This window comes from Acipenser ruthenus, chromosome 15 (genome assembly GCF_902713425.1).
Source record: "Acipenser ruthenus chromosome 15, fAciRut3.2 maternal haplotype, whole genome shotgun sequence".
In the NCBI taxonomy this organism is placed as follows: domain Eukaryota; kingdom Metazoa; phylum Chordata; class Actinopteri; order Acipenseriformes; family Acipenseridae; genus Acipenser; species Acipenser ruthenus.
In genome coordinates, this window is record NC_081203.1 from 20,596,657 (window position 1) to 20,621,689 (window position 25,033).

Consider the following 25,033-nt stretch of genomic DNA (forward strand, 5'->3'; position numbering starts at 1 on the left):
TCATACCATTTCTATGCTGATGATGCTCAGATTTTCCTCTCCTTCCCCACCTCTGACTCCACCATCTCCTCCCGTATCTCTACCTGTCTGTCTGCTATTTCCTCCTGGATGCACTTGCATCACCTCAAACTCAACCTCTCTAAATCTGACCTCCTTTTCTTTCCCTCCTCCTCCCCCTCCTCTGATCTCTCTATCTCTGTTCCTCTGGAATCTACTACACTCCCTCTTCCTCAGCTAAGAACCTTGGAGTCACCCTGGACCCCTGCCTCTCTTATTCCCAGCACATCTCCACTCTGGCACGCACTTGCCGATTCTTCCTGAGCAACATCCGAAGAATCCGACCCTTCCTCACCAACTATGCTACCCAGCTCCTGGTCCAGGCCCTGGTACTCTCCCGCCTAGACTACTGCAACTCCCTCCTGGCTGGCCTCCCTGCGTCCGCCACCCGTCCGCTCCAGCTCATCCAGAACTCTGCTGCCCGCCTGGTGTTCTCTCTGCCTCGCTTCGCCCACGCTACTCCACTACTCCGCTCGCTCCACTGGCTCCCGATCACCGCTTGCATCCAGTTCAAGACTCTTGTACTAGCCTACAGATGCCTTGACCAGACTGCACCCAGCTACCTCCAGACCCTCATCTCTCCCTACACCCCCACTCGACCTCTCCGCTCCGCCTGCACTAGAAGACTAGCTCTACCTCCGCTACGCTCCCCTGCCTCCAGAGCCCGCTCCTTCTCCACCCTTGCTCCGCAGTGGTGGAATGACCTTCCTACAGATGTCAGGACTGCCCAGTCCCTGACCACATTCCGGCGCCTCCTTAAGACTCACCTCTTCAAACAGCAGAACTCCACTGTTTGTATCCTGGGACACTATCACCCTTCATTAAATGTGCTTTATTTTGCTCTTATCTGCCCCCTATTTTACTGCATTTAATCCTGTACTTCAGAATACTGTAATCGGCCAAGTGTTTAACCTGTAGTACTTTGTATTTAATCACATCCTGATGTAACTATCACTATTTAATCATATCCTGATGTAACTATCACTATTATCTGCTGTATTATTGAATTGTGGTTTGTCACACTTAAGAACATAAGAACATAAGAAAGTTTACAAACGAGAGGAAGCCATTCAGCCCATCTTGCTCGTTTGGTTGTTAGTAGCTTATTGATCCCAGAATCTCATCAAGCAGCTTCTTGAAGGATCCCAGGGTGTCAGCTTCAACAACATTACTGGGGAGTTGGTTCCAGACCCTCACAATTCTCTGTGTAAAAAAGTGCCTCCTATTTTCTGTTCTGAATGCCCCTTTATCTAATCTCCATTTATGACCCCTGGTCCTTTTTTCTTTTTTCAAGTCAAAGAAGTCCCCCGGGTTGACATTGTCTATACTTGTACTTTGCTTGAACAAAAGTTATTGTATTTCTTGCTCTTATTGTATTACTTGTATTGTAACACTTGAAATGTATTTGCTTACGATTGTAAGTCGCCCTGGATAAGGGCGTCTGCTAAGAAATAAATAATAATAATAATAATACCATTAATTTGCGTCTACATGTGTCATCATGTAAAGACTAGAAGAGAGTTTTTTCCATGTCCGCCCCCATATGAAGTCCCATGCATGAAAGGGTTAATCAAATGGAATTCCAGCTTCAAAGAGCTTTTCGTACAATGCAATTAATATAGATTTTTGTTCTGTTTAGTGTGAAGGGATCACTTAGTGCAACGTTGCATGGGGGGGTGGGGTCTCAGGATTTAAACTTACAAGCTGTTCTCTACCAGTTGGTAAGACTAAGAGTTGTACATATCACTAGCATGGTTGTTACACTATTGTTAAAAATAATTAAAATATCGGAACACTGCCAGCTTTGAGAACTGCATAAGGAATATTGACAGCGGAAATGATGCTACAAGTAGAAGCCTACAACCGTTGCAACACGTATCCCTTTCATGCATTAAAGGTCATTAACTGTTGGAAGTCAAACAATTCTATTTCTGTCGGTTGTCAAGTAAAATAAAACAGGAAGACACGTAGCATATTTTCAAAGTTTATTTTAGTTTTTAATTAACTGATTCCATTTTCTCCAGTAAATAGAATAATTTTAGTGTATATGGTCAAAAATAAACAGATACACGCTATGAATGACGACATTTCTGCTCCAGTTGACACTCATTTTTGAGAAATGTATACAGTAATACTGTCAGTATTAGTATTACAGAACTTATACAACTACTAGCATCTTTAAACGAACATGGTTTTTATTGTGTGTACAGACTATATATATATATATATATATATATATATATATATATATATATATATATATATATATATATATATATATATATATATATAAAGCCGTGTAACCATTACTGCGGTATCGAGGAATTAAATAAATATCAGTTATGGTTGTTTGGGGGGATTGTTTTGACTGTGACACTGCCTGAACTACAACAGTGTAACGCTGAATGTCCTCCGTCTGTCTCTGTGAGAGAGGCAAGGACTGCTGACTGCTGTGTTGATGGAACCAAGAGCTCGGAACCGGGGGTCTGGCAGGGGCGGTGGCAGAGGTGGCTGGAGGCGAAATGCTGGGGACAAGCAGAACCGAGACGGCGGCGACGGCAGCGAAACGGGAGCACCTGAACATCGTGGCAGAGGGAGGGGAGGCGCTCACCGTGGAACTGGAAGGGGAAGACAGGAGCATCGCGGGCGGGGTCACACATCACCTCGCGGGAGGATAAGTGAAAAGCGTGTTAAAAATGTATGTATTGCGTGAATTAAACTTCAAAGCAAACACCGAGATACAAAAAAGTAGTCGAACCCGATAATGGATATACAGAAACTATTATTTTCGTTTATTCACGTGCACGAGTTCTCTTAACTTTTCCAACAGCTCTGAGACAGTAGCATTGAGCACGGTTTGTAACCCTGCACTGCCAATATACAGCGTTGCAAAACTGCAATAAACAACATCCCAGTAAGCTGTTACAGATGACAATCTGTTGGGGCTATGCTATGTATTATAATACCAGCAGTTTCCAGGGTTCTTCGTCCACCTGCTATTCTCTGACAGATCATTTACCAGGTGTGCCTGGTGTAAATGAAATCACTAAGAACGTGTTTGTTCTCAGAGTCTGGTTATACATTACCACCTGTACTTGGGCTGTGTGAAGATAGCAAGTTTCACTACAGAGAAAAACACATTAAGAAAGCATTCAAACTGGAAACAGCGTGACTTTTGACAGCTCCCTAATTTCAGATTTTAATGGACTGAAAATCTTTTCCACTGGTGTAGTGGCATCACTTTTTCTTTAAAATAATGGTTCATTATGCCAACGCCTTTCATATATATGTGTATATGTGTATTTATTTTTTGTGACACAGTACTCATGGTTTTTATTTTAAGTACATTCATGTCTCCTATCAGTCAGCTGTCAGCTCAAAGCTTTTTTTTTTTTTTTGGTGTAAACCTTGGTGATGCTTTTGCATGTGGTACAGTATGAATTAGGTAGAAATTATGTGCACTTAAGTCCAGGCTGTAATCCCTTCACCACATCAAGGCAACGGGCCCTGCAGTTGTCTCGGTATGGTGATATTCAGGATGGTGGAATGGTGATGATTCAGAAAACACCTGCAAGGCACAGCCAGTCTGCTCAGTTGGAGGCGGTCAGAATGGCAGATTTACAGTACAGACAAGCTTGAATTAAATTACCTTTTGTTTTACTCTTGTTATAGCTCAGGAAGGAAAACAGAAATTAAAACTCGGGATCCTCATTTACCAAACAGTGTTCCAAGAACACTCATATATATTATAGTGTTCTAAAATGACAAGAGTACCCAACCCAATACTAGATGTGGCTGATAGGCTAATCCTGCATACTTGTATGAGCCACATAGGAGCTGTCCTTATCAAAACTTTATACTGACTCTATAAACAGAGAAGTACATTTGGACAAAAAAATTATGTATGTATTTATTTATTTATTTTAGATTTCTTTTGATTTGGGTCACAACTGCTTAACGGTATCTGATACTTGCACGAGCCTTGCACCGTCCTTTCAGAAACTTCCCTTGTTTAGGTATGTTATTGAAATGACCAGGTGTCAGGAATTTGAACAATCAGGTCCCTGATAAATCTGCTCTAACTGATCATACTTCTCATCATACCATAAGTCACACTCATCATAGCATTAATAAGTCACACCCCAGTCTGTAGTAAACATTCATGCAGATATAATGGAGGTATAATTTATTTAACATCAAAGTGATCATTAAAATAACGTAATTCTATTTTTGAAACACAGGGTGCAGGGCTTGTGTGTTTCAATCCATGCTTTGTGTGCACGCACACAGACACTGAAACTTTGACTTCCTTGAGTGATCGTGATCAGAGCATAACTGTTGTTCTCTGTTGTGAAGGTTGAGGAAGAGGTGGATGTGAAACAGAGTGATGATGAAGATTTTGGGCCCAGTGTCTTTTCTCGGAGGAAGCTGGTTTCGAACTGGGACCGCTATGAGGCAGCTGAGAAGGAGGAGGTCGGGGAGAGTGGACAGTCACAGCGAGGAGCAGACTTCAGTGTCCTCCTCAGCTCTGCAGGTAGGAACGACTAGACCATGAAACAGTGCTGTTTTGTATAGAAACCAAAACCCTGCCAGGAGTTAGTGCTGAGACAAACTTACATACACAGTCGACCAGTGCGCACACATACAGAGGGTCTTCAACATTTCTTAATTATTGCACAGTACCTTTTAAAGGTTCAGAATATAAAATCTAGAGTTTGTCGGATTATAGCCAAATGCTATCAGAAACGTCTGTAGGCGGCTATGAGTGTACGATAAAAGTTTGGTGAAGGTTGGATAAAAATAAAGGGAGGTATCATGTTCACCATGTTGAGCGTGTTGGATGGACAAAAACGATCAGCGTGTGAAAAAAAAAGCATGTTTGTGTTTACCAGAAGTTCTAAGACTTGCCCAAACCCTTCTTAAGTTCACCTTGCCATCAGTTTTGTATGTCACATAATAAATAATTGCTGAAATAAATAAAACTGCTAGCAATAATAAATCCCTGTCTGTACAATTTAAGGACACTGTGTATTTTATGGATAGGGGAATGCAAACCGCTGTGGTAGTGTATTTGAAAATGAAAGAATATAAAAATATTCATCTAACAGAATATGCTTGTTTGGAAAAAATAGTTTATCGCAGCACTAAATAAAACACATTTAGGAAGAGAATCTAAATAAGAAGCATGTTAAATGTATGAGTTGGAGATGGTTAGCACCAGATTCCGTTAACATGATGTTTAAAGAGAGCCAGTGAATCGGAGCTGGGAGCAGCCTGCGGTTCAGCATTCCACAGGGAGCCGCAGACAAAGTGGCAGATTCCCTAGATTTGGCATGGAAATAGGGGCATGACGGGCACTGCTCAACTCATGAGTCAAATCGGCCCAGTTCCGTCAGGTGAAACCGGAGGAAGACAAGGTCATTAAAAACCATTAGAATACCATTAACATAATGTGATTCTGATTCCCTGATTTTATTGTGTATATAAAATACATAAATAAATGATAAAGATTTGGTTTTGGTATAAACATTGGCTCCATTCAGGTGTAAACTCTTTTCCAGTACAATACACATGTGACCAGACAACACACAACTATAATTGAGCAATTGACTTAGCACTGTTTTCAGTATCTAGTCATGATTTCAGATTTGCTGTCGCTGATGGCTTGAAAACCATACAGGCAGCAGAGCAACAGTGCATTGAGTTTTGAGCCCCTTTTACACTGGCGTTCCTACCCTGGTCCTGACCCGGGTTCTGGCTACCCGGATCACAATCCTGCGTAGTGTGAAATCACATACCTGGGATGACCTGGCTCGGCAGTAACCCACATCAGGATGTGGATCGACACACTTTGACCCGGGTTGAGCGAGATAGAATGCATGATGGGCGCTCATAAGTGTACAAACTAAATAACCAACCGTTAATCTTGGGCTAGTGAAATTGCAGTGAAAAACAGTAATCTAGATCTGTGGTTTTCAACTGGTAAGCATCTGCAGTTGTTCTTTATGATGATGATACGATTCCTCAACCACAATGCTCCCTCTATTGCACCAACGTAATGTATCAATGTATTTGTAGCACTGCATTACAGAGAAATGAGAAATTATGATGCAGTGCTCCAGACTGCAAATAAAATGGTTGCAAATCTGACTACAAAAAAGTTGCACATAGTTACATGTGCTCCTGGTCCCTGCTGGAAACACAGGTACTTGAGATGAAAACCACTGATCTAGATTGTGTTGCCTATGGCGTTTTCTCCACAGTAGCAATGCTGACAAAGTGATTTTCCAGCCCCACTTGTATGTGATTCCTGTTCAGTATTCAATAAGACAAGCAGGCAGTAACCCGACAGTGTTCTTAGTGTCACAAGAGCACCATCTGAGGATCCTAGTAGTTTTACAATACAGTAGAAAACATACACTCAATTAAGCAGTGTTTTTAAAGTGTAATGTTATAATAACATCTGATGGAAGCTGTTTTGTATTGCTTCTGCACATGTATCATAATATACAGTGTCTGTTTATGTGATTCATTGAACCGTTTAATATTTGGTAAATGTCATGTGATGTAAGGTTTCTACGACTTACTGGAAATCACTGAATCCCACAAGCAATTTTGGATTACCGTACACTGTGTAAGTACTATGTAATAGACACCCCAGTTGCATGTGCACCACCAGTAATAGTCATTGATTTTTAAATCTGTGATAGATTTAGACACAGGACACTGAAGTCTCCTGCTTATCCATTCAGAGAGTTCATGCTGCTTGTGTCAGCGCAGCCTGCTGGAAGCCCTTCAAGCTGTACAGCTGTGTAGCTAACAAGGAAAGCATTTGCCCATTATTCATATCGTGTGCACTTTCTCTGGAAACAGCTTGACACTTGCACATTTTAAGTAGCAGGAGATCATGCCTTCAGAAGACAGAGAGTAAAACTAAGGCCAAGTACAGGAAGGTTATAAACTCACTCAGCGCAGAGCAATACAACTTGCCAGATGGAGTCACCAGTAGAGGGCGCTCTGATCCTTGAGTGAAGCTTATTGGAAAGTTTGATTAAACGTTTGTCTGCTTGACAGTGTTAATGTTAAGTAACTGAGTGGCTCAGACCGGGAATATTTCCGATCACTGATGAAATCTGGTCTGCAGCTCTGAGCTGCTCAGAGCTCTGTTTATTTCAAGAAATTGTTTATTGTGGGTTGGCAGTTTAACAATGTGTCTTCATTATCCTGCATTCCACAATGAGGTGGCATACCCTGGCTTGGATTAAAACAATTGTGGTTCTGACATTTTGGTAAGCATATTTATTTTTTTAACCAGATTGCAAAACATGTGGCATGTTATAACACAACAACATGCCTTTTGCATTTTGACTGTACTTGCTTCTATCAGAGACTACCATTTGCCCCTGTAATCTTAAAAATACTCTAAATCAAAAGCTCCATGTTGTGGAGCTCACTGAGGCCCATATGGCTTAGTGTTACAGAGCACCCTCACCCTGCAAAGTCTGCAATAAAGATATACTTTGCTGTGTCTTGTGTTGTCTGTATCACAGTATTATGCAGTATTCTTAAACATATTGCCAACTCTTTTTATATTTTTAATCACACATCATAAATGAACTGGTCTATACATTTCTTAACATTTACTCTTGCCTGTTTGCCAGGAGAAAAAAAAAACTATTTTCTAAGGCTATCCAGACCACATTCCATCCTGCAACAATGTTGTTTTTCTGTTCTCGCAGTACACCACTCTTTTTTTTTTTTTTTTTACGAAACCTTCAGGAATATGTTGGAAAAAAATGGACACTGGATTCAGCAAAGGAAAGAATAGTTTCCTCCCAATGTGAAAAACTGAAGAAGACGTTTACACCTGTATCCTGTGAAAGCTGTGCCCATAACGTGGAGAAACATCCACCATGGATTGATTTTCAATCAATATTAAATCCGTTTCTTAAAATACTTCTTCAATATCGCCAGTCAGGAGCTCCCTGTCTTTTAACTCCCCCAGTGGTTCTGCAGGTGCTTTTAGGGGAAGCTGTGTTACTTGAATCCAGATAGATATTGCTATTGCTGATTATAAAGGCACATCTCTAATAGAGTTATGAGCTTTTGGAGTGCAAACTGACCCAGAAAACATATTGTGTATTAAGTATTCAAGATCTGTTTCTGGCAAAGATTTTGGTCTGGGATTCAATTGACGCACAGTACTTGGTTAGAAAACAGACAGATTGGGATTCTGATATTTAATAAATGTTGACAATTTTAGTATAACATAACCACAGTTCTTTTTTTAGTTTTAGTTTTTTGATAGTTCTTTAAAGTCACTAAAGGGGTAGGAGCTCCATAAATCAAATGTAACAGCACAGCTGTGAGAGATTTAAGATTTTATAGTTTATATGAAAGAAAAAAAGATTAATTTTACTCACATACATTATTGAGATCTTGTCGTTATCTGTTTTTAGATTAATCAAAATCTTATCCTGATTGCAATTCTAAACTGGGATTTCTGTCAATTAGAGTTGCTCATTTCTAGTTTTTTAACATTTAAACTGACCTTTCATGAAAAAAAATGGTGCAACTTGATTAAAATAAATCAATTCTTGCCCTGCATATTTTATTTGAAGCTTCTTGTTATTAATGTCATTGTAGAAATTAACTACATGAGTCATGTTTATTTCCTTCATTATACATTTAACAGGAACTTGCAAATTATAAAATGTAATTGCATTTCAAAAAAAAAAAAAATATATATATATATATATATATATATATATATATACATATTGTCAACTGTATGAAACTGATATCAGCCCTGCCTTAATTTAATGATTAGCCCAATATTATTCTGTGGACCCACGCTTAATAACAAAAATCATATTAAACTCAATAAGATTGCAAAATGAGTATGTATCTAAATTCATAAAGAGTGAATTATTGTCCCCGTCTTCCATTACCCGATCTTCATGACAGTTTTGACCAAGTGCAAAAGCTTTTTAGTGTCTGAAAATGTAAATCATTTTTATGAACCAGTGATTTTGTTCAGTCCAGTTGTTGGCTGTACTTAGAGAGCATCTGCCTTTTGGGATGCAGACAGATTTGTGCGGATGTGCACAGCGCCTGAAGGAAATGCCTGACTGAGACCTAGCACAGGGACAGAGAGCCGCAAGGAAGGCAGATGATTCAGCAGCCAGAGTCGGTTAGAGAGAATTGACTGTGGACAAGCATTGTTTCTACAGCGGTGGGCACAGGGGTGGGGGGTGATGTTGGGATTAGAGGATGTTGCTAGGTGCAGTGTGTTTGTCTTATGTCTGGTAGAGCTGAGCTTCGTTATTTATTTTGTATCAAAGACAGAGCCTGTTTGCACAATAGACAGCTTACTGTTTCACAGATTGCTTCCTGATAAACTAAAAAAGGCACTGTAATAGTGATGTTCATCTGTCCGTGAAAGCAGGGCTGCAGAATTGTTGCGCACACGCACACAATGTGCGGCAAAGGATTTGGTCGGGACCCAAAGATTTTCTTCTAGCTATAATTTTTGGGGAGCTGATAGGAGCATTTTCAGCTGCCCCCAGAAACCCTCTTCTTAGCTATTTTTTGAACAGCTAATCGGATCTCATATTAGAGTGAAGTAGAAATATTAAACCTAGTCTATAACTGCTGTCGTTTTGTTAATTATAAATGTCTAATTATTTGGTTCTGAAAGGTTTGGAGTCTGCCCCGAAGATTTTGAACCTTGAGCTACCCTGGGTGAAACTGTTCTGAGATACATACACTAGCCCTGGGTCTGAACTGATGATAATAAAATGGCTTTGGTGATCTCAGCTTAAGTTGGTTCCCACCTCCTGCACAGTGATTAGCTGTTAGAGGGTTTAGCGTTTTGTTTGCTTCTTGTTTGCCAACTTTGTTGGATCTTGACCAAGTCATCGATGGCCAGTAGCTATCTGGGTGTGGTAAAGACGGACAGGACTGAGATGGTAGGAGGACCTGGGGGAGGTGTATAAGATTGTGCCTTGGGCTTTCGGTAAAACTATGCATGCTGTTGCGATCTGAATCGCCATGTCTCCAAATAATGAACAATATACGGTATACCTGAAAAGCTGTGTTCTTGGTTATTTTATACCATTTGTAGTTACTGGTTCTTCCGAATTCTCTTCCCATAGCTCCTGCTCTGCCTCTGTGGTATTTTCTCACCAGGATTCTCACAAAGCTAGAGGGCAAGATGAACCAGCCATACAGCAGCTAAGGCCTCCTATGTGCAGTAGGGGTGTAATGAGCCACTGATGTCACCGATACAATTTATAGAATTATATTCAGGTTGAGATATAATGTGTTTCTCGATACTTTTAATGGTCCTGATAGGCTACTTGTAGGATGCATATTAAGATTAAATGATCACCTAATAATGGACTATGTAAAGAATTGTTACATCCCTATTTGCATTTACAGCAAGGCTTAGATTTGGGAAGAGCCAGTTACCAACTTCATCTCAGCTTAGCCCTCATTGTACTGTGCTTCACATCACAAAACCTCCACCTCAACTGGCACCATCTGCCTTGGAGAGGCTGAATGGCAGGTGGGGGTCCAGTAGTATCGAGGTGCATCCACAGAGCTTTACCGGGGAAGCTCATCATTTCAATGGATTTTGTTTAAACGTGTTATGTGAAAGAATAAATCGGTCTTGTGGCAAGTGGATGTGTCATGTTTAACTTTTCATTTTCCTCTCTGGTAGTGTAATACGCAAAGGGGTTCGCTTCCTGTTCTTGGACTCTGATAGAAGCAGGTGGATATGTAGGAAACAGCGGATTACTCTACTTGAGGGGGGTGGCTCCCTGTAGATAAGCCAGCCTCAATATTGCTTGCAGTATGCCTCCCTGATGAAACAAAGCTTTTTGTTATGGAAGTATGGAAAGCAGATTCAGGTTCTCATATTCATGAATGCAGCTGTGCAGTGAAGTATGTACACTGCTTTAATATGCATGAAAGGAGAAAGCTGGGTTGCTTCACAAAAATGTGTAAAGAGTTTCTTTAAATGAAATGGCATCCAAACTGCATGTTTTGCTCTCTAAAAGTCTTTGTAATTTTTTTCAATTAACCTGTTGATCTATTTCAATCTGTGATGTCAGCTAACACGACAGTTCCATAAATCTTACATGTTTTGAACCTCTGTTTGCTATATAGGTCTTAATTGAAATTATCTAGGAAGTGAAGCAGTAACAGACTTCCTGAGGCAAGGATACTGAGAACATAAATTGTCCCAAAACAAAACCATATACTGCAAAATGAAAAGGGACTTGCAATGTTGATGAGAGGTAAGACTTTGTATAGGTTTTAGAAAAAAAAAAAACATTCACAATAAATGCAGAGGCTGAACATTTAAACAGGCTGTAGACATACAAAAACATTCTCTATTCATTAAAACAGTTAATGCAAAGTTAAAATGACAAATATGACCAGGTAATGACAAGGAAGCCTGTTGTTCTTATTATGTCTCCAGGAAACGGTTTCAGGGCATTCAGACATTTTCTTCAGTGGACAGACCACGCTCCCTCTCTTACTCTCTGACTCATGCTTCACAATTAAAAGACTGTACATTCCTTCCTCAATTATTGCAATAGTGTGTTCTCAAAAGAAAATATTCAATGTGAAAAATAAATATATAGAAGCTTTTAAATTGCAAACAAATGACTCTTCCTGTACTGGTCTGTATGTGTTCATGACTAATCTTTCCAAATGCAGTGGAGTGCTTTATTTCGCTCTATTGACATGCTTTGCATTCTAGTGGAATCAAAAATGAGTAATATGGCGAGTAATGAGGGATATAAATGAGACTGCAGAGGTTTTTCTGCGTTGGTTTATGCAATATTGAACATTACTGCCTTCCTCTCACATTTGTTCTAAAATTGGTATCTAGGTCCGTCGCCTATGTTTTGTGTTTGTGGAGAGAAGGGGTTTGGAGCTACAGCCTGTGAAACGTGAGCACAGTGCTGTTAGATGGTAAAGCCTCTACTGCCTTCCCAACACACACACATACACACACACACACACACACACACACACACTATTCTTGTTATAATAGAATCCAAAACCCTTTCATAGGCTTGATTTGTCTTTTTTTCCCCCAAAAGTAAGTGTTTTTTTAAATAAAATTTGCTTGAATGTATGCTAAATTTCAGGCAGGAAACTCTAAATACTGCTGCAAAAATTATCATTTGATTGACCACACGACACAACACTGGGTAACATCAGGCAACATGTAACCCAGCAACCACAATAGCCTTGACCGCGTTGCAAACACAACAGTCAGAACCTGTTTTTCTCCCAGTTTGTGAACTGGTATTGCTTGGCATGTCTAAAAATACCGGGGTCTGATCAGCATTTCCGATCTGTCTAAGCTGGTACTGTTTGTTAGAAACGATGAAATTGTTAAAGCTTCTCTTGGTGTTCCTCAGGAAGCTAATGACGCTTCTTTGTAAATGGCTGCCTATAACATTCAAATTCGAAATTGGGCAGACGTCTTTGTTGTCTTTTCTCGGCAGTCAGTCACATTGCAGTTTGTGTACTCAGATAGTCTCGTCTTTTGTTGCCGATTTTAATACACGCCTCACTATACTGTACTTGAATTTAAGCAGCCTATTTTTAAGAAGCAAAAAATGGTTAAAGTGTGTCTGTTAGTCCTTCATCACAACAATAGATGATTAGATGATCCCATTAACTAGCCTCGACTAAAATGATCCATTGCCATCCTACTTAAGGGTACTGAATATACTAACATTATTTCTACCATAGTAGGGGACATAATGGACTTAATATTCCTTCTTGAATAGTTTAAAAAAAAAAAAAAATCATTTTAATGCCTCGTGCTGCAAACGCTGGCTAAGGTGAACTTGAATGTGTGCTGTGAAGCCTCTGGGGGGGGCATCCACAGCAGTAATATAATGAAGTCAATCAAGCTGAAGTTCTAATTGAAGCGGAAACAGAACCTTGTCTCTGCTTTCGTGCAGCTAACAGGATTTGAACGTTTGCCCTGTTTCAAGTCATTGATCTGTCTTAAATCATTAGTATTGTGTTGGTGTTGCCAGTGATAATCCTTCAGAAAGGAAGTTTGGGCAGCTATAGTTCAAATCGGAGACACAGCGCTGGCATTCTACAGCCAATGTGCTTCAAGGTGCACTAACCATGGCTTTCTTCACAACATCAGCTGAACCACATGTTCCCTTGCTGTTTTGCTGATTTATCTTTATTTTCCTGTTTTCACATCTACGATGCTATAACGTCACTTCCTGCTTGACATATAACAAGACCTCACCTGAAACAACGTTGCTTTTTCTGGGCTCATGTAGGGCCCTATTACTTGTAACACAGGAAGTGAAAGTGCATTGTTGCAGGATGCATTTGGTTGTTTATGAATTATTATTATTATTATTATTATTATTATTATTATTATTATTATTATTATTATTATTATCATCATCATTATTATTATTATTATTTAATTCTTAGCAGACGTCCTTATCCAGGGCGACTTACAATTGTTACAAGATATCACATTATTTTTACATACAATTACATTATTTTTTACACATTATTTATACATACAATTACCCATTTATACAGTTGGGTTTTTACTGGAGCAATCTAGGTAAAGTACCTTGCTCAAGGGTATAGCAGCAGTGTCCCCCATTTTAGCTACCATTACAATGTGATTGCTTATATTTGACTGTACCGTATGTCCTATATGTAAAGATTAAACTTATAAAGGAAAAAACATTTTATCAATAATGAACAGAATATGTGTGTGTGTGTGTGTGTGTATAATATATATATATAATATATATGTGTGTGTGTGTAATATTAGGGATGTCAAGCGATTAAAAAAAAAAAAAATTATCTTGGTTTTAATTGCATATTTAATTGATACAATTACTGCATCAATCTCATTCAAGTTTGTTTTATTATTATTATTATTATTATTATTATTATTATTATTATTCTTTTAAAGCTCTTCTTATATGGTCTTGAACCTTCTTATCTTCAAGATCTGCTGACCCCACATGTCCCACATGGTCGTTCCTGGAGATCGGAAAATGCTAATCTTCTGACAGTCCCTACATTTGTATGAACTCTATCGGAGCCAAGGCATTTAGTTGTAATGCCCCATGTCTTTGGAACTTGCTCCCGATTCATATCAAGAATGCTAGCACAATTGAATCTTTTAAATCCTGTTTATTTGTTTGGGTCTGTTTATTTGTAGTTGGATTATATATTACACAGGCTTTTTTATATTTCTTTTGTAAAGCGCCCTGGAATGCTTGCATGAAGAGCGCTATACAAGTGAAATTTGTATTTTATTATAATAATAATAATAATAATAATAATTTATTCTCTCTCTCTCTCTCTCGCTCTCTCTCGCTCTCTATGTGTATATATATACAAATGGGTTGTAGGGAGATATGCAAATAAAGCATTTCAAGAGCCAATCAAATCGCGGGAATATATATATATATATATATATATATATATATATATATATATATATATATATATATATATATATATATATATATATATATATACATACACGCACATATACATACAGTACATCAACAGCACTTACAAACACTGCCTTAAAATGTATTTTAAAATGTATTGTAAATCACTGTATCAAAAAGATGCAAAGGAAGCTATTGTAATGCAATTCCAAATTAATATTTGTTTACATTTTGAAAGAAAATTTGAACGTGAAACACCATGTCGGCCCCATTTTGAGATGAAGGAAGCAACACACACACACACACACACACAATCCTTTTTGTGTGCGAGTGTTCTGCATTACCTGGTTTACCACTCAAAGCTTTTGACATTTATCCTACTAATCCTGTAGCACTTTACATGTAATCTTGTAAAATCACATAGCGTTTAATTTCGTTCTCGCCGCATGTGTGGAACAATGTGGAGTAGTGGTTAGGGCTCTGGACTCTTGACCGGAGGGTCGTGGGTTCAATCCCAGGTGGGGGACACTGCTGCTGTACCCTTGAGCAAGGTACTTTACCTAGATTGCTCCAGTAAAAACCCAACTGTATAAATGGGTAATTGTATGTAAAAAAAAAATAATAATAATGTGAAATAATGTGTATAATGTGATATCTTATAACAATTGTAAGTCGCCCTGGATAAGGGCGTCTGCTAAGAAATAAATAATAATATGTCCGCTTCTCTCCCCAGAATAAAGCAATAACTCTTTATGAAGCACCTTCTCAAATGCAGCTTTGCGAGTATGTTGGACTCGCGTTCGAACCTTTGCCCTGTGTAACCTTGATTCCTTTTTTCTGCTTATTAGTTTCACAGAAATATAGATTGGAAGAAGAAAGGCTGCTGTGCACTGATTAGCATGAAACAGAGCAAGTCAGGTTAGATTTCTGGGAGATGGGACTTCAGCCATGCAGCAGTTTGCAAACTGTATATCTGAAGGGAGTTTTTGTTGTGTGAATAATGTCAAGATTCTAGTTGTTGGGTTTCATTTTTTAAAGGTCTGTATTAAATTATCCTCAGTATTTCTAAAGTTTTACATGTATTAATCGGACGTCTTTTACTTTTCTTTCAGCTTTAGAAGAATTAGGAGAGCGATAATGTAGACAGCATGCCAGGCTACCGTATTTATACTTGAACAATAATGAAATGCATTAGAAAGCCTCTTCTCTTATTTGATGCCATTACTACATGATATTGATTGATAAGGGTTTAGTTTTCGTTACTGTAGATTTTAGCTTCATTTTAATGATCTTTTAAGTTCATGTGCTGGATCTTATTTTTATCATTACTGCTGCAAGAACTCAATTAGTTTACACTCTTGCCATAAAGCATTGAAGTCATGCATAGTTGAACAGAAATCTCTACTTACTATCCGAAGGTGTTTGCTGTCTTTTCCACAGAAGATCCATCAGCAGGTACAGTCGGGGGGGGGGGGGGGGGGGTTTGAACTCTGCACACACCCAGTCCAGCATGCCTGTTCACTCTTCTGCATAGACTTTCATATCTTCCATTGAGGAAAATGATTAAAGAACAGCATTCATGGATTCCCCAAAAAACCTTTTCACTCTGCGGTCCTTTCTGTTATATGCTGGGAACTGTAAGCATCCTAAAACAGCTAACCCAATGTACTCCAGGCATTCAGAGCTATTTAAAAATTGATTGAAATTCATCTTTCTGCTTGCACATGTTTGTCAAGCATTTATATGGTATTTATATAGTATTTCCTTTTTGTTCTCCTTGATTTAAAAGCAAGTCCTAAAAAAAAGAACAGATGCCAGTAAGAACTGTTTTCAGAATCCTTTCCTCGCTGAAGTTGCTTGCTGAAGGTCTGGAAGTGCCATATCTCCCTGTGATGCTTCTGACTCAGATGTAACACTTGCTTGCAGGGAAGACGGATTCCCATAGGGCAGAATGGCTCATCATGTCTCGGGACAGTGAGCATGTATGGCAAAAAGCAGGATGGGGGGGGGGAGGTTAATAGGACAAAAGGGACCCGCTGATATGAGCTGCTCAAACCAGGCAGTGAGCAGCCAAGATGACTCTTCTCTTGCACATAATGAGCACATTAATTTCCTGTGTGACTGGCAACTGTGTCTGCTTTAAAAGACAAAAAGAGAGGCAGATGATGTTATTACTTGTGATTGGTGCTCTGTGTTTGAACAGCTTTAGGTAAGCAGTCCGCATCAGAGATGCTGTGTGCTGCTTTGTGATGTGACATCAATTGTGTTGGCTTTTTGTGTTCTCTTAAACCGCACAGAGATAGTTTGACCTGGGCTGAGATGATAAGGTTAAACGGACAGGGATGTGGCTTTTTTTTTTTTTTTTTTTAAAGATTGATCCTTTTAATTCATATGTCAGTTTATTATTAAGGCCAAAAACATAGATTTAATTTCATATATATAAAAAAAAGGTTCCTAGCTCTATATATACAGTATAGCCTAATAGATATAATGCATTTCCAAGTGACAGTAAAAGTGAAATACTGTCAGCAGTGTTTTTTCTGTATGTTATTTTTTTTTGCTGACTATGCAGGGACAGTTTCATGTTACTTTATAGAACGGTATTTGTTTAAGCCTGCGTTGATTAGTGGTTACAGTGGTTGCGTGTAATCATTTGTGGGTTCTGTTAACCCACGTTCATTTTGCGCAAACAGGTGGTCAGTAGTGTGTGTGTGTGTCCACAAATAGTTGAAAAGCCATATAAAGGCTGTCGTTGTATAAAGCGTACACAAGACTTAGCGCTGGGACAAAGATTTCTTTGAATATATTCAGAGGCACAGTTACCTTCTCGGGAAGTAGCAAACGTAGGTTCATTCACTGTACATAAACCAACCTACATTCCCTGCCTGTAGGCTTTTCTGTAATCCCTGTCTCTCTTTTGTTTGTCTCCCAAGCAGTGTTTTATATTTACACTGATGAAGGCATGAACTGAAGCATTTGTCTCCTTAATAGATTTGTAGAGTGTACAATTATTTCCCCCCCACCTCTCTCCCAATATCCAATTAGCTGCTGCCCCTTGGACAACACAGGCCAGCCCTGCAGGTGTCCACTTGCTTCACTGGGTGATGCCTGGTCACTAGGAGCTGCTGTTGCACGGTGAGGAGAAACAGTCCCCACACACCACATTTACCAGATGTGGCACTCTGGGATCCTAATTAAGGAATATTTTAATATTCATTTGAAATTATTCCAGAACTACAAAAATGACCTTTTCTGTATCATACACTGAGGTCTATTTTAGTATTCTAAGCAGTGACAGATCTAAATATGAATCCTGCTGTTTTACCCCTAGCATGATATACTGCAGTGACCCACTTATTCACATTGCCACATGCAATAAAAAATAACAAGTTGGATTTATTCGATTAAGGTGTTGGGATCCGCTACTGTTTAGATGATTTAAAAAAGCCCCTGTTACAGTATATGATGGGGTTGAATGTCTCAGAGTCACAGATCCAGGCTTTACATTTACAGGGTTATAAAAACATCTTGGGGCAAAGTTTGCCTTGACCTCTGACCAAGGTTCAGTGCCAAATGTGACTTTTTGATTTAAAGATGAAGAAGACCAAACGCTGTAGGATTGAAATTTAGTTCCCAGCAGTGTTGTATGATTCACAGATATCACTCCTGCTTTTCGACAACATTCTGAAGTGACAGTCGCATTACACTGTGCCACTGGGGATTCTTTATTTTTGTTCGCTTACTATCTAGTTCATCCTACCTTTTTCCTCTGAATCATTGGTGTCAAAATGAAAGATACCTCCATTTAATACCTCTGCCGCAGAATGGCACCAAACACCATGGTAATGGAAAATGACCATAACAATGCCTGGTATGGGCACCATGTCAAAGCCATTTCTGCAATGTGTTGAAGATGACAAAGAAGAATTAGCCACTCACCAGTGCTTTCCTACTCTTCTGGTTTCTCATGTGAGGTATGAAATGCCCGCAGTGTCTGTTCAGTCACAGTCATTTTGCATTCATGTTCAAGCCATCTGAAAGCATACAGTACAAAACCACTGCCTGACACATTTAAGATAAGCTGTTTTCACAGCAAGCGATTAGCCTCTTTGACAGCTTAATTGAATTTAAGACGCCAGGTTCACCAATACTTTAATCCAGCCCTGTCTTAAATGGCTGTGTTCAATTTATCAACTCTAGTCATTCAAAGTAAGTCTTATACCATCAGAGAGAGGGTTAGCTGACCTCATAACCTGTAAAAGAAATTATCTGCTGATCCATTTTATTTGAGCAGAGTTTAGCTTTTAGATTTATTTTTATGTCAGTTGATTTGATTTCTGTGCATAAACAAGACACAATAAGATGTACTGGAATCTAGTGGAACCTGGGGATCTGATTGGCTGATTGACTTTTATATTTTATATTGCTACAATTCGGCTTTCAGAATGGAACTTTACCTGGCTAAGCTGGCATGTTATTTTCATTATAGCTGACTCTAAGAGAAACATGCATAAACCACATCACCACTGCCAACTATGGTATTTTATTATTACAGTAATAAAATGCACTCTGTCCTTCCTATTGCATTTGCATCCTTTGTAGAACATGATGTACATTTTTACCTATTTCTTTTTCCTATGAACATAGCCTCCATATATAGTGTAAAGGCACACAATGTGCTGTCAAAAGGAATATATATATATATATATATATATATATATATATATATATATATATATATATATATATATATATATATATATATATAAGTGCACTATTAATGAACTGATTTTTTATTAAATTTTAATTATTTCTTAATACAAACAATAGGTATAGATAAGGTGTCTTGTTAATAAAGAGATTACTGTGTGTTTGTCTGTATGTGTAAGGTAGTTGTTGACCAGCTATTTTTATCTGAGATGTGACGTCCGAACCTGTAACCTACGACATGTGGCATGAGTAACAGTCTAGTAACCTGTCAACACCTTACTTATTATTTTACACCATACCTGCTTGTTCAGATTCTTGATCTGTCAAGTTGTTCCTAATGGCTAGTACTCTGATCCCCCTAATAATTCTAGCAAGAAGGCTAATTGCTGACTCAATTATCTGTGAAAAAATTATATTGCTTGCAATGGGGGTTCCAGAAAATATGTGAGTTTTCTAAATACCTTGCACAAACATATATTACAGTACTTAAAAGGACATTGTTTAATTAGTATAAATGTTAAAAGTGTAACTTAAAGCGCAGCAGTATGGAGTAGTGGTTAGGGCTCTGGACTCTTGACCGGTCGTGGGTTCAATCCCAGGTGGGGGACACTGCTGCTGTACTCTTGAGCAAGGTACTTTACCTAGATTGCTCCAGTAAAAACCCAACTGTATAAGTGGGTAATTGTATGTAAAAATAATGTGATAGCTGTATAATGTGAAATAATGTATAATGTGAAATAATGTGATAGTAGTGGTTAGGGCTCTGGACTCTTGACCAGAGGGTCATGGGTTCAATCCCCAGTGGGGACACTGCTGCTGTACCCTTGAGCAAGGTACTTTACCTAGATTGCTCCAGTAAAAACCCAACTGGTAATTGTATGTAAAAATAAGTGTAAGTCTTGATCAGGGTCTTGAAGTACAAGGTTGTCCTGGAAGAAAACTTGCTTCCTTCTGCTCTGACAATGTTCCCCAACTCTGAGGATTGGTTTTTCCAGCAGGACAATGCTCCATGCCACACAGCCAGGTCAATCAAGGTGTGGATGGAGGACCACCAGATCAAGACCCTGTCATGGCCAGCCCAATCTCCAGACCTGAACCCCATTGAAAACCTTGCCATCAAACAAAGCCGAGCTGCTTGAATTTTTGCGCCAGGAGTGGCATAAAGTCACCCAGCATCAATGTGAAAGACTGGTGGAGAGCATGCCAAGACGCATGAAAGCTGTGCTTGAAAATCAGGGTTATTCCACCAAATATTGATTTCTGAACTCTTCCTAAGTTAAAACATTAGTATTGTGTTGTTTAAAAATGAATATGAACTTATTTTCTTTGCATTATTCGAGGTCTGACAACACTGCATCTTTTTTGTTATTTTGACCAGTTGTCATTTTCTGCAAATAAATGCTCTAAATGACAATATTTTTATTTGGAATTTGGGAGAAATGTTGTCAGTAGTTTATAGAATAAAACAAAAATGTTCATTTTACCCAAACACATACCTATAAATAGCAAAACCAGAGAAACTGATAATTTTGCAGTGGTCTCTTAATTTTTTCCAGAGCTGTATATATTAAAATGAAATGGTTTAAAGTGTGCAACAAAAAAAAAAAAAAAATTGTGGTCTCTAAATAAATGGATAGATTGTACACTACCCCTTATTAAATTGTGTTGAAAATGCCCCAGTTTAAATTGGACATCCCAGTAGAAGGGGCATGCAGTATGAAAATACTGTACATGTATTTAAAAGTAAAATAAAAATATGAAACAGGTGTAATTTCAGAAAGTATAATTATAGCATTATTTTTTTGACCGTAGTAGTCTCATGATTACAGCACTTGGGGTCCATTGTCTCATTCAGGTCTCCTGGTGAAGCTGTATCTTGTGAGATGCTGCAGCAAAAGGAGTTTAACTGATGCCTCAACTGAGGAAGATTATTCTAAGGTATGGTTCAGAAACCATTATAAATGTAATAAGACACATTTCTAAAAATCATCTTTCTGATAATATAAATAGGGCCCTTTGAAATTCACGGGAGAATTAGAACGACATGACTAACCTGCAATTCAGTCCTAAATCTCAAGATGTCCGTGTAGCCACTCCAGCTAAACTGATCAATAGAATAATTCAGTAATCAACCCATTAAATTCTGGCTAATTAGAAAGCACCCCCTAATTACATGGGACGATTATTGCCATTCTAGAAATTGATGCGTTTAAAGAAAAAGCTTATCACGATGCTGTTTTAGAACAAATAGATGCACCAACAAACTCAAAAACGCATTTCTTTGAGAGATCGCACTCAGCAATATCCACCTAGTGTGCTGCACACTGATGGATATAACTTATTTTGAAAGCCGTAACGTTAGAATTCATCAAACGTATAATATAGTTGCAGAATGAATAAATACATACCGAGCACTGAAATGAGCACAGAGGCAGAATTAACAGACATTTAAACGAATGAGAGCATTCTAGCGCTGCTTCAGCCAACGAGATCTGTCAACAGGATGAAATGACTGACTGAAACTACACTAGCTTATTTAGGGCAGCTGTGTGGAGTAGTGGTTAGGGCTCTGGACTCTTGACCGGAGGGTTGTGGGTTCAATCCCCAGTGGGGGACACTGCTGTTGTACCATTGAGCAAGGTACTTTACCTAGATTGCTCCAGTAAAAACCCAACTGTATAAATGGGGAATTGTATGTAAAAATAATGTGAAATCTTGTAACAATTGTAAGTCGCCCTGGATAAGGGCGTCTGCTAAGAAATAAATAATAATAATAAGGGACCACTGAGTTGACTGACAGCGACCCCCAGCCATTCAGAGCGGAACAGAGACGGGACAGACAGCAAGTATAAAAACTACACAGACCAGAGATGATTTCTTAAATTATTATTTTTGGTAAGAAAAAAAAATAGCGAGTGGTTTTACCGACGTTTATCCTATGTAAATTTATTTCAGTCGAAATATTTTTTGGGAATTTGACGTTTAACGAGCTTTACTGATTTAAAATCGAAAAGTAGCAAGCCTACTTATAATGCGTTTATAGGTATTTGTAAGTGATTAGGATTTTTCTGAAACAAGAAACTCCTTAAATAACTCTGCAGCTGCTGCAGGTTTCTGAAACGTCCTGTCTGAATTCTATATTGATTTTATTTATTTTTTTTATAAATTTAGTCGTTGCCAATTATTTTTATTATTTTCACCCCAATTTGGAAATGGCCAATTATTTTTAGGCTCAGTTCACCGCTACCACCCCTGCGCTGACTCGGGAGGGCGAAGACGAACACACGCTGTCCTTTAATCGCTGCACAAAGTGTTTTCTCTTCGATTAGCACCCAAGCAGTCTGTTATTACTTTCTTGTATTGGTTGTCACTTTCCTATCAGTGTAATGGAAAGTACTCCCACTGTATGTACATACAAGTGTCCCGTATGTCCTGATGAATGGACAGACAGATATTCCTCCACTTCTCCTCAGATTCTAATGGTACAGAGCAATCGATGTACTCATTATAACAGTAATGAGACTCACAGAACTCATTTTCAGGAACTTGTTGTTTCTTCTTTCCTCTGGCAACACAGCAGAACAACCTTGAAGAAAATCAATTGAAACTAATAGATAAAATGAATGTGATTTTTTTTTTAGTTTATTATTGTTCAATAGGGCAGGCATTGGGTTTCAAGTGTGAAGTAATTCAAGTCAACACGGTCACAATATGTGTGAGCTTCAAATCAAGGTTCCTTCTCAAAGAAAAACATTTGGGGGGTGCTCTTAAGATTGGTAACCAAGGCTGCGAGCCTATTCAGCATGACAATGCCCAGAGGCAAGACACATGCCATTATTATAAATCACTTCTGAAAATGCAATTTAAAAAAAAAACAAAAAAAAACACTTTTTTTTTTTGTTGGCGATTTCTAAGTTAATACATTGTGTCTCTGTTAGATACGTCATTTAGCACAGTTTGTGCAGCTCTGCTTCCTCAAACTTCACAAGATGACATGTCATATAACAGTAAGACACAGATGACTTACTACCTTATAAAGCAAATGGGTTTGTAAAACAAACAAACAAAAAATTCAGTTGATGATCCAGATTAGTCTACAACACGCAATGCGTCGCTAAACCCCATTAGCCAACAAGCGATCATGTGTACTGCCACCATCACGCAGCATGTGCCAAGTCATCAGACATGGTTATTAAACAAGATTAGCATGTACATTAGGATGATTACTAATAAGCAGAACAAGTTGGGTGGTAGTTAACCTGCCAGCAATGAGCAGGTTTAGCCCAGATTCATAGAAGTTTTGATCAATTGAATTATTAACGAACACCGATTTATATACAACATGTCCATGGTCACAAGATGAAAACCGGTCCATAATCTGCAATAACAGCCTTAGGAATATCCGAATATCCATACTTGCCACAAGAAAACAAAGAAAATACATTATTATACCATTTTTAAACTATTTTCCCCCAGCCGAAGAATATAATAACAATAACACTATTATTTAAACGTTGCATGTCTTTTGTAAGGTGTTTCAAACAAATTGAAATTATTGTAACTGAGCAATCCTTGTAGCAGGTGTGTCAAACTCCAGTCTTCGAGGACCGCAGGGTCTTCTGGTTTTCATTCCAACTTAAGCTCTCAATTAACATAATTGATCTAATTATTTGTTGAATTTGACTTATTTAATATTTTTCTGGGTCTTTTACAGTTGATGGTTTTAAAAATGCACTTGATTCAAGGTACACTACTTATGAAACATTTTGAGGCCTGAAGAGAAGTGTTAAATGTGTCCAGTTAATCAAATAATTAGACCAATTAAGTAATTGAGGGCTAGGGTGGAACGAAAGCCAGAAGACACTGCAGCCCTCCAGGAACTGAGTTTGACACCCCTGCCTTGTAGGAAACAAAACAAGTCACATTGTCATTTTCATCAACCGTGTAAGTCTGTGCAAGACTACTGCAAATTGCCAAATACACTGTAGGCTCCATTGTCAAAAAGTATAAAGCTTACAGTAAGAATAAGTGCATGCAGTCAGGTCGTTTGAAAGACGAAATAAAGCTGAATATTCATTGTACACTGTACTCTATTACAAGCAGCTGAGTCATTGAAAAAAATATAACCATGAAACAATTAGAAAATGATTGCTTATTAACTTGGAAAGATTTCTAGAAAGTAGGTGTAGACTTGCATTTAAAAAATAAAGCTTTAAACCAAAGCAAAAGTATGTGCAAAGCTGCAAGCAGATTTCATTCAGAAAAAAAGGATGGGACCATCTGTGTAATTGCCTTTTAATATTAATATTTTTTTCTGCTACTGTAATAGCACTGAAGTTGGAGGAGGCAGTTTTAAAGTGGACCGTTGATAGGTTTGGAAAACGTAATGACTCGCGTCCTGAATATTTCAAAATAGATTTTAAAACCTTGGCTTAGACCATTTATCACTGCAGCACAACAGCATAATGCACTTTTGTGAAATATACATATATCTGAGCCCCTCTTGTGTTCTTCTCTTCATAATTTACAAGACAGGGGCTCTTGTCTTACTAGGTTTTTTTCATCCTAGAATAATTCTAGTTGCTGTGGTGTTGCCTGTGGAGGATCAATATCCCTAGCCATGCAGTTGTCTATTTGAAGTGTATTTGTTTATCACACTTACAATTCTAGCTATATCTCAGGATCCTCTCATCCAGCTGTGATGGTATTATTGCAAGTTGATACCTGACGGTCTTGCTGGTCCAAATGACTCATTTTTCTTGGCAGCTGCTTGTCTGATT

The 25,033-nt window shown here is 38.4% G+C and overlaps 1 protein-coding gene across 1 annotated transcript in view; it reads left to right on the plus strand.

Annotated features, from left to right (window-relative positions):
• The first annotated feature begins 2,424 nt into the window (after window positions 1-2,424).
• Window positions 2,425-25,033, plus strand: part of LOC131697567 (cell death regulator Aven-like) — a 57,073-nt gene continuing 34,464 nt past the window's right edge. The window contains exons 1-2 of the mRNA XM_058987412.1: window positions 2,425-2,755; window positions 4,414-4,591. Of these exons, the coding sequence (XP_058843395.1) occupies window positions 2,516-2,755; window positions 4,414-4,591 (418 nt within the window). The 5' untranslated portion in view covers window positions 2,425-2,515. The remainder of the gene's footprint in view (window positions 2,756-4,413; window positions 4,592-25,033) is intronic.